General features: G+C 46.0%; 1 protein-coding gene across 7 annotated transcripts; it reads right to left on the bottom strand.

Annotated features, from left to right (window-relative positions):
• Positions 1-3108: 3108 nt before the first annotated feature.
• Positions 3109-9209, bottom strand: LOC125538511 (uncharacterized). 7 transcript variants are annotated; one of them, XM_087544279.1, is made up of 11 exons: positions 8826-9209; positions 7519-7822; positions 7057-7374; positions 6382-6491; positions 6190-6276; positions 5948-6112; positions 5629-5836; positions 4787-4840; positions 3912-4049; positions 3567-3714; positions 3109-3469 (listed from the first exon to the last, which is right to left on the bottom strand). In XM_087544279.1, exons 6-11 carry the CDS (start codon positions 5948-5950, stop codon positions 3439-3441), a joined length of 582 nt encoding a protein of 193 aa, XP_087400405.1. In that variant the 5' UTR covers positions 5951-6112; positions 6190-6276; positions 6382-6491; positions 7057-7374; positions 7519-7822; positions 8826-9209; the 3' UTR covers positions 3109-3438. The 7 variants fall into 7 exon arrangements, with proteins under 7 accessions (XP_087400405.1, XP_087400402.1, XP_087400401.1 ...); XM_087544276.1 differs by having other exon boundaries at positions 6190-6491; XM_087544275.1 differs by lacking the exons at positions 7057-7374; positions 7519-7822.
• Between the last annotated feature and the right edge of the window lie 529 nt (positions 9210-9738).

Below are 9738 nucleotides of genomic sequence, written 5' to 3' on the forward strand. Positions count from 1 at the left end.
ACCTAGGCACAACAGAGAGGTCAGCACCCCGATCTAAAGCCTATGGCGCAGGGGTCTAGGCCCATCGCACATTGCACACCTGCACATTGCATACGCGGCCGGTGAGTAGACCTAGCGTCCCTTATACAAGAGCAGGCGTTCCAGTCCAACCCGGCGCGCGCCACTTAGTCGCTGACGTCACGAAGGCTTCGGCTGATACCACGACGTCGAGTGCCCATAACTGTCCCCGCGTAGTTGGTTAGTGCGTATAGGCCAGTAGCCAGACTCAGATCAAATACCCAGATCTCGTTAAGCATGTTATTTTGAAGTAACCACGAACACCGACCAGGGCCAGGCCCACCTCTCTCCTAGGCGGTCTCAACCTGCCCTGTCGCTCCGCCACAAAGATCAACTCAAAGGGCTGTCGGGACAAGCGTCCTTTCGGGCCCAATCTGTGAATCACTCGTGGGTACTCTACGAGCCAACCCGGCTTTAATCACCACAGGTATCATATAATATGTATATAAGTATACACCCGTGATCACCTCCCGAGTGATCACGGCCCGATAGTATAGCATGGCAGACGGACAAGAATGTAGGGCCACTAATGATAAACTAGCATCCTGTACTAAGCATTTAGGATTGCAGGTAAGGTATCAATAACTGCAGCAACAATGACAGGCTATGCATCAGGATAGGATTTACGAAAAGCAGTAACATGCTACACTACTCTAATGCAAGTAGTAGGGAGAAGAGTAGGCGATATCTGGTGATCAAGGGGGGTGGGGCTTGCCTGGTTACTCTGGCAAGAGAGAGGGGTCGTCAACACCGTAGTCATACTGGGTAGCAGTGGCGTCGGTCTCGGTGTCTAGCGAGAGAAGAGGGGGAAGAAACAATAAATATTAAGCAAACAGATGCATAGCGATGCATGACATGACAAGTATCGGTGCTAGGGGTGCCCTAACGCGGTATGAGGTGGTACTGGTGAAGGGGGAAAACATCCGGGAAAATATCCCCGGTGTTTTGCGTTTTCGGACAGATAAATCAGAGGGGAAAAGTTGTGTATTTTCTATGCTAGGGATGCGTGGTGGATGAACAGGTTGCATACTCGGATTCGCCTCGTCATTCTGAGCAACTTTCATATATAAAACTCTTTCATCCGAGATACGGTTCATTTTATATTAATTTTTGAAGTTTTATTAATATTCTACAATTTCTAGAATTCTTTTTAATTCGAATATATTGAATACAGAACTTTTATGGGTACACATAAGTGTACCCAGCAATGTGTGGATGTCTATGTCAGGTGGGACCTGTTGACTGCTGAGTCAGCAGTCAACAGTCACTGTTGACTGGTCAAAGAGGGCCAATGGGGCCCAGGTGTCATACATACAGTTTTAACAATTTCTTAAAAAATATATTTAGAGGTGGGGTCTACCTGTCATTGGGTCACTTAACTAACATATTGTTTTAACTAGATTAAGTGGTGGTAGGTCCCGATGGTCAGTGTCACATGTGGGTAATTAAGTTTACTAGTAGACCCCCCGTGCGTTGCTACGGGCTACAATACAATGCATATAAATGAATTAAACAAATGACTAAAGTTGTCTTCAAGGTCGAAGCTCAATTCTTCCTTGTATATTTGGGCATGTTTGGACATCAAACGGACGGCCGATAGGCTCTCCAAATTCAGCTGTGTGGACAATCGCTGCAACATAGCTAACACTTTATTTGCAATCAGCCACTCTCTTCTCGTAACATCCTTTCTTCCTATCATTGTAGCCCAATTGTTGAGCTCCCTCCATAGTCACACATTTCCTCACACCGCCAACCTATCAACCACGTTGGGGGACACCCGAAGACAACCGTCCTTATCGTCGCCCTCTCGCTAGGAGGGACAAAGAGCGAGGCATAAACATACACATACGTAAGTTAATTCATTATTTCATTAATTGATTACTCAATATGATGTTTTGTATCCTCTACATGGACAAAAAATACAACAAAAATATTATCTTCATTCTACAGAATGAAATTGAAAACTTGTGAACAAAATCACAAATAAGTGTTGAAAAGTAAGAAAACACGAGGATCCTTAAATTGGTGATACGATTTACATGATACTAACTCCTTCCATATACATAGGTCCCCTATCAAAATACTGACAAAAAAGAGAAGTGATTAAAGCCCGTGTCATGGGCCTCGCATACTTGGACAGACGATGTAAATGAAATCCATATATTAGCTCAATTATAAGGTGCTTCCAATCAAAACAAAACATTTATAAGGGAAGGGGCTACTACAACTTGTACAGTCCTGAGCCACCACGCTGCTAACACACTCATTGTCCAGTGTATGCAAGTCATCTCTTCCTCTCCCCATCACAAGTGACATGTTCAAACTCCAAAGTCGATGGATTGGATCCTTCAATGCGAAGACACCAAATTTTGAGCTCCAAGGTGCAACCTTGCAGCCTTCACATGATGCAGTATATTGGCCAAGGTAGCATACTATCAAATTTAGATCCGATTATATTTTTATACCTCTCATAACATAGAGATTTACAAGATACGATGATTATCACTTGAGAATATATACCAGCAACAAAAACATCCACAAAATATAAACACATATCACTTTTAAAAAGGTAAAACTTTGAGACACAGCAAAACACTATATGCCTAGATGTAAAAAATGACAAAAGGAGAATAGGAATAAATATGAAGATGTGGAGTATTTGAACCCGAGCTCACATGCTCCTTGATGAATAGTAAAATCCGAAAACACAGTAAAAAAATATAAAAAATCTGATTTTTTCAATTAAAATTTATGAAAGTTTTAACTTCTTGCAAATGCTTTTGATGAAATGACATTTGTGTAGGTATGGTCAAAAATGAATCGACGCTCCAAAACATTTGTTCTTGGAAGCATTTTGGAGCATCGATTTTTTTCTTTTTGTCCAGACCTCCACCAATGTTATTTCATCACCAAAATTTGCAGGAAGTTAAAATATCTATAAGGGAGGCCAAGTGCTACTAAAACAATGTATGAGTACGAACCAGTGGCAGAGCCAGAACATATCTATAAGGGAGGCCAAGTGCTACTAAAACAGGTTGGGGAGGGCCAAAGTGTTGAAAAATAGATTTTTAGCAGCAAATTAGTACTAATTTTGCCACTGTTCATAGCAAATTACATGCAAAATCATGGTGTTAGGGGGGGCCAGGCCCCTGCTGGTCCCCCTGTCTCCGCCACTGGGTACGACCTAGTGAGACCAGCTTAGGACTTTGTACAACTAAAATCATTGCGTGGACAGTTGATCAAGCACAAACATAGACATGGAGAGAGAAGAATAAAAATTCTAATATATTCACCGCATTGTACCAATCATCATCTTCGTATTGTCTGCAATGAACATTTGTTTCACCGGGAAGTGGACCCCCAAATCTATTGGCTTGTATGTCATGAACCCTCGCCATAGATGGATTGCAAGCTATAAATTTGAGTTTTCAAAAAGGAAATGTCATGAGACCATTGCCCATCAGATCTTCATTGCACCACAGTGAACACATGAGAAGCATGAAACTCACAATAGACTTCCGTGGTTGGTCCATGCATCCATGGTGGGCTGCTTCTTGGGTCCTCTGATGATAACATTCCCAAACAACTCCTCTGCGTCCTCCGGCATGGTTGGCCACATGCTCCTCTCGAGGTCCAGTATTAAGGTTGGCCTTCGGGCTGTGGGTACAAAAATCTATATTAATTGTTAAAAATGCAAAGAAATCATAAATATGATTCATCACATAGACACCTTGCTGGAGAGGACAATTTGACAGAGATGGAAAAGAGGTGTGAAGGAGGGATTCTCCTGGCTGTCATTTTCATCGCCAAGTGTGCTAGTATAGGGAGGATATGGAGGAGGTACTCGTGCTCACCGCAGGTGACCATCCTCGACCGGCCATGAATCATCTCCTCGCAGTGTGATGGAACTGACCATCCCCAACCGGCCATGAATCGTCCTCGCAGGTGATCGTCCGTGACCAGCCATGGATCATCCTCGTAGTGCGATGGAACTAACCATATACAAATGAATTAAAGTAGCTAGAAAATAAAACTAAAGATATTTTTTAAATAAATAATAATAAGTAAGAAGAATGGTGTCAAGGGAGGGAGGCTGGATCTAACATGCAGCAGAGGACTGATAATTATGTATATATTTTGGCTGTGTTAAACAGTAGAAATGTTTAAATGTTTGACCAATTTTTGCCGTGTTAAATAGTACATAAATATGACGTATGAGCATGTGCGTCGGACTGCTCACTATGTATATATTTTGGCTGTTCAGCATTGAGAAGATAACACTAATCCAAAATGATTATATCAATTTAGCATCATTTGTTCAGATGTTGCGGAAATATTATGAGTATAGAAATAAGACAAATATGACATATAGTACACTAAATGACGCCTTGAATTTCATAAAAGTCTGTTGGCCAACTAATCAACAACGTAATTCTAAAATCAACCAAGAATTCTACCCTGCACTCAAATCTTCAATTGACCAAATGATATATATCAAGATGAGAATAATGTAACATGATGCAAAAAAAGAAGATGGAACCAATATGCTACAGGAAGTTACTGAAACAACAAAGCAACCATGAATTATATCACTTAGAGTGGTCATCAACAGTGGCAACAACTTTTCCTTCAGCGCACTTGGTAATATAGCAGGCAATCTAGACACTCCATGATTAGTTTCCAAATCCATAATTTCAATGAGAGAAAACAAGAATGGAAGCTACAGTACCTATGGGCAGGCTGACAGGTACTGCAAATTGTGTCAAAAAATTGTACTCTCTCCCTGTATTAATTAGTATGTTATTTCTGTAAGCAAATTAGGCAGCGGCAGTGCCTCAATAAGAATAATTATTCCATTCAAAAATAATAAGAAGAATCATTATACAAGACACAATGGCATACATGGCAGCTTGAAAATCACGGCTCACAAGATTGAGAGATAAGACAAATATGACATATAGTACACTAAATGACGCCTTGAATTTCATCGAAGTCTGTTGGCCAACTAATCAACAACGAAATTCTAAAATCAACCAAGAATTCTACCCTGCACTCAAATCTTCAGTTGACCAAATGATATATATCAAGATGAGAATAATGTACCATGATGCAAAAAAAAGATGGAACCAATATGCTACAGGAAGCTGCTGAAACAACAAAGCAAACATGAATTATATCACCTAGAGTGGTCATCAATAGTGGCAGCAGCTTTTCCTTCAACGCACTTGGTAATATAGCAGGCAATCTAGACACTCCATGATTAGTTTCCAAATCCATAATTTCAATGAGAGAAAACAAGAATGGAAGCTACAGTACCTATGGGCAGGCTCACGGGTACTGCAGATTGTGTCAAAAAATCGTACTCTCTCCCTGTACTAATTAGCATGTTATTTCTATAAGCAAATTAGGCAGCGGCAGTGCCTCGATAAGAATAATTATGCCAGTCAAAAATAATAAGAAGAATCATTATACAAGACACAATGGCATACGTGGCAGCATGAAAATCACGGCTCACGAGATTGAGAGATATACATACCAAGAAAAAGACAAAGAAAAGCTGAAGAACCACACCTGCATTTCCCGAGCATGACATAGATAGACGAACGCCCTTGAGGTCGGGGCAGAGCAAGAATCCTACCAGGCCAGAGGCATGATCCAAATCAGGGACGCATGCGTGCATACTGACACCTCCACAAGCTTGTCCGTGCAACCGCAGCTTCATTCGCTCTCGCAACTGCTCGGGTCGACGCAGCGTAGGAACATAGTACCACTTGCAACTCTAAGAGCATATCAGAGCAGTAGTTAGTTTCATCTTATCGCAAAATTCTGAACTAACAAGTGCCTACACATCTCTCCATCCCCATAAACAAACCACATCGTAGGAACATACCATCTAGTATGAAACTTCAGACAGGGAAATTGATTGAAATTAAATTCCAATCCGGGTGGCTGCCGCCTCTGAGATATCCGCCCTTACAAACGACCAATCCTCTGATTTTTGTTGTTGCAAACTGCACTAAAGAGCTTTTTGAATCGCGTGGTCGATCAAAAGGCCCTGGAAAAAATCCCAAACAATATCAATAGATTGATGTTCAGACATGAACATAGTTGAAGGGGCGGGGGAAGACGAACCAACGGTAGTCTTCTCTTTGGGATCATTTGCGTAGCCACCTTCTTGACCTCATCTTCTGTGAGCATCCCATCAATGTTCATGTTCCACTTGTTAATGTGAGACACCCAAAGGAAAATTTTCATCAGTATGTTAGATTGACTTAAACTGAACATAGCTTAGTCCAAGATGTGGTCAGTAATCTCCGTCTAGACCTCTTTGAGCCGATCCTTGTTAATGCCTTCATCCGACTCAATGTTCCTCTGCCTCGACATATCCCGAACAACTTGTTAGCAAACTCCTTGGAGTTCTCCATGCCTTGGATCTGAGAAGCATGCCCATTAGAAAGTTTAACAATTATATGGCACTGCAAAAGTAATTAGAAAGTCTAACACATTTGCACAATTGTATCATGAAACCTGTAAAAACTCGGTTACTGGACGAGCATACAAACTGAAATCCTACTATTTTATACAATCTTCACATTCCATTCATCAAGCAGATAGTAGCAATCATTCTAATAAATGGAATCAAAACTTGGATACTCCCAATTACGAAAAGCACAAGCGTTGAACAAAATGAGATGGAACATACATGGCGTAATTTGTTCTTCCCAATTCACCCAAAGTAACCGGCCAGTGATACAATCAGTTGTAGCAGTTAAGCAGCTAACAGATCTATTTTATTAACTGCAAAGAGGAGAGATCATTCGAACCAGCGGTAGTCTTCTCTTTGTGATCATTTGCGTAGCTACCAACTAACAGATATATTTAATTAACTGCAAAGAGGAGGACCGGTATCTATCCTGCACTGTGATTGACCCAGAAATACTTGGAGATGGTGCAGCCTTATGGCTGATGCATCTATTCACATAAACAGAGAATACTCACCGTGTGGCCCGAATGAACATCAACATGTCCTCAACGGCTACCACCCGCACGCACCTGGCCGCTGCCTGTGCCATGCTCACGCCCACCATTGTCGTGAGCATTGACCACGCACCCTGCTGCGAGCGGCCTTGCGTTGTCACCTGCCGCGCCCTCTGGTAGGCCCATAGCCCGTTGGTCACCGTCACCGTCGGATATACGTGTGGAGCAACAACAAGGACGAGGACGGGACTGCAAGAGGAAGAGGAGGCATCACCGTCGGAGATAGAGGTGGCTAGGGTTAGCCACGGGGCCGCACATGGGACCAGAACAGCGAGGCGGCTGCATATATTGGAAATAGGAGATCTCGTCAGAGTCGCTCCATGAGGGCACCAATCAATGGCGGAGGCGGCCGGTAGTGGACGCCGACAGCGATGCACGCGCACAAAAGATAAATATTGGGAAAAGGGAGAGAGGCCAGCAAACCAGAAATAGAGAGGGATGGCGATCTCAGAGGTCGATGGCGGCGATCTTGGACCTCGGCGGCAGCGATCTTGGACCTCGACCGCAAAGCGATCACGCCCTGCCCTGCCCTTGGGTTCCGCGAGGCGACGGCGTCCGACGAGGAGGGTGCCTCAGAGGTCGGCGGAGGAGGAAGACGGTGCGGCGGCGGCTCCTCCCGGACCTCGGTGGCGACGGCTCCTCTCGGATCTCGGCGATGGCGAAGGCTGTCGCCGCTGGGCGTACTGAGGATCAACCTGGGAACAGATCGAGGGGAGCCCTGTCGAACCTGCGTGCGATTTATTTGTTTTTTCGCTGGTTAATTTTCGTAGGTTGTTTTTTGCTGGTTAACCTTCGTAGATTTTATTTGCTTTGCTTTGTGGATGGTTTTTCACTCGTGGTGCGAGGGCGTGGGGCGGGTGGGGGCCTCGGTACGAGGTTTTTTCGGTTCATGATGGCTCAGTGTGAGGTAGGAGGAGGTACCAAAAAAACCATGGGAGGTGGGTCGAAAATTGGCCGGCGAAGACTACCAACTGCTCCATTAGGAGTAGAGATCAAAGGGGGTAGTGTCCTGATTAATTGGGTTAGTGGTTGGGGCCCACCCAGCTTAGGCCTAACCGGCCAGCCACGCGTGTGCAGACAGGCGCGTAGCTGCCGAACCCGCAGCAGCGGCGGTGGCCAGCTGGGCTGGAGGCGGGTGAGGCGGTGGCCCGCGGGGCCGGAGACAGGCGCGCCGGCGGCGACCGGCGAGCTGCGGCGGCTCGTGGGCCAAGCCAGGTCGAGGCGGGGCGGCAAGCGGAGGGGGGCGCAGCGGGGCCGCGCGGGCGGGCGCCGGAGCGGGGCGCCACGGGTGGGCGGCGAAACAGGGCTACGCGGGCGAGCGCAGCAGGGCACCCGCACGCTGTGTGCGCCGGAGCAAGGTGCGGTCGGCGACTAGCAGTAGCGGCGGCAGTAACGAAGCAGCAGCAGCGAGATGCTGAGGTGGCGGTGGAGGCGGGCGAGCAGCGGTGAGGCCATGCGCGGGTGACGGGCTGCGCGAACAGGCGGTGCGCCATCTCGCAGAGGCAGGCTCCGGCGTGGCGCAAGGCCAGGGCGGCAGCAGCACGGGACATCAGAGGCTGTAGGCGCGAGCGGTGGCCAGCGATAGCGGCAGGATTAGTAGCGGCTGCAGCAGTACGTACGCACACACGGATGCAAAATTTCGGGGAAACCATGGCGAACGGACCTCGCGGGGCGGACACTACGGGCACGGATCGAGCCAAAGAAAAGGGGCAACCGGAGGAGGGGCTTACCACGGTGCCGAAGGTGAGCTCGAGGTGGCCGGGAACGTACTGGAGATGAGGGATCGAGCGGCAATGGTGGCGGCGGCCGTGGGTGAATAGGTGGACGATGCGTCGATTGCAATGGCGTTCTCGTCCAATCCGGTGATGTAGTCGATGTAGAGGTCGATGGTGCTGCTCCTGGACAACAGTGTGCGGCGCTATAGGGCTTCAGAGGATGTCTACGACAATGGCGTGACGGCGGCTTTGCTCAGGTGGGCTCGGGATCGGGAGGGAGATGCGTGGGGGGAGGCAAACGAGGGGAATAGGGTTCGGAGGGGATCGAAGGGCAGCGGGGGCTCATCTTATCCATCACCGCGACCGCGGGATGGCCGATAGCGCGACATCCACTGCGTGGACGGCGTGCGAGCAAGGCTCGACCTTCCCCTTGGTGAGAGGTTGAGGAAAAGGCCGGCCAGGTTGAGCCAGGCAAGCCTGTAGCAGCGGTTGGGCCGATGCACTATGCACTTAGGCCCAGTGCCTCGGGGAATTTCCTTTTCTCCTTTTTTTGGTTTTGTAATTTATCTTACTATCCGATGATCTTAGTTTAGTAAGAAACTTGGCACTTAAATACTAGGCCATAACTAGGAGTGGTCCAAAATATTTTGAGGTCAAATGGACTTAAATATATATTTGTTTATTTTAAAAGGCTATTTTAGTTGATGTGGGACCTCTTTATAATTTTCCTAGGGATTACTAGGTGAGTCAAATAATGTTGTTTTATGTACGAAAAATAGTTAGTTAAAATTTGCAACCAAAACTACATTTTTATTTTAATGTTTGATGAAGTAATAATTTCACTTGCTAATTAAATTTGGGTTTGAATTTTATCCAGGGGAAATTGATCTTTGTAATTAGGGTGACATGGCAGCATTAACGTGGGATT

This window comes from Triticum urartu, chromosome 2A, assembly GCF_056163025.1.
Source record: "Triticum urartu cultivar PI428250 chromosome 2A, HENAU_Tu73, whole genome shotgun sequence".
Classification (NCBI taxonomy): domain Eukaryota; kingdom Viridiplantae; phylum Streptophyta; class Magnoliopsida; order Poales; family Poaceae; genus Triticum; species Triticum urartu.

Bases quoted from the DNA above. Each gene is read 5' to 3' on its own strand.
- LOC125538511 (XM_087544275.1), bottom strand. The intron at 4,841-5,628 runs GTGTGGTTCTTC...TAATTAATACAG, and splicing joins GTCATGCTCGGGAAATGCAG to GGAGAGAGTACAATTTTTTG. The intron at 4,050-4,786 runs GTACTGTAGCTT...GTATATGGTTAG, and splicing joins ACCTGTCAGCCTGCCCATAG to TTCCATCGCACTACGAGGAT.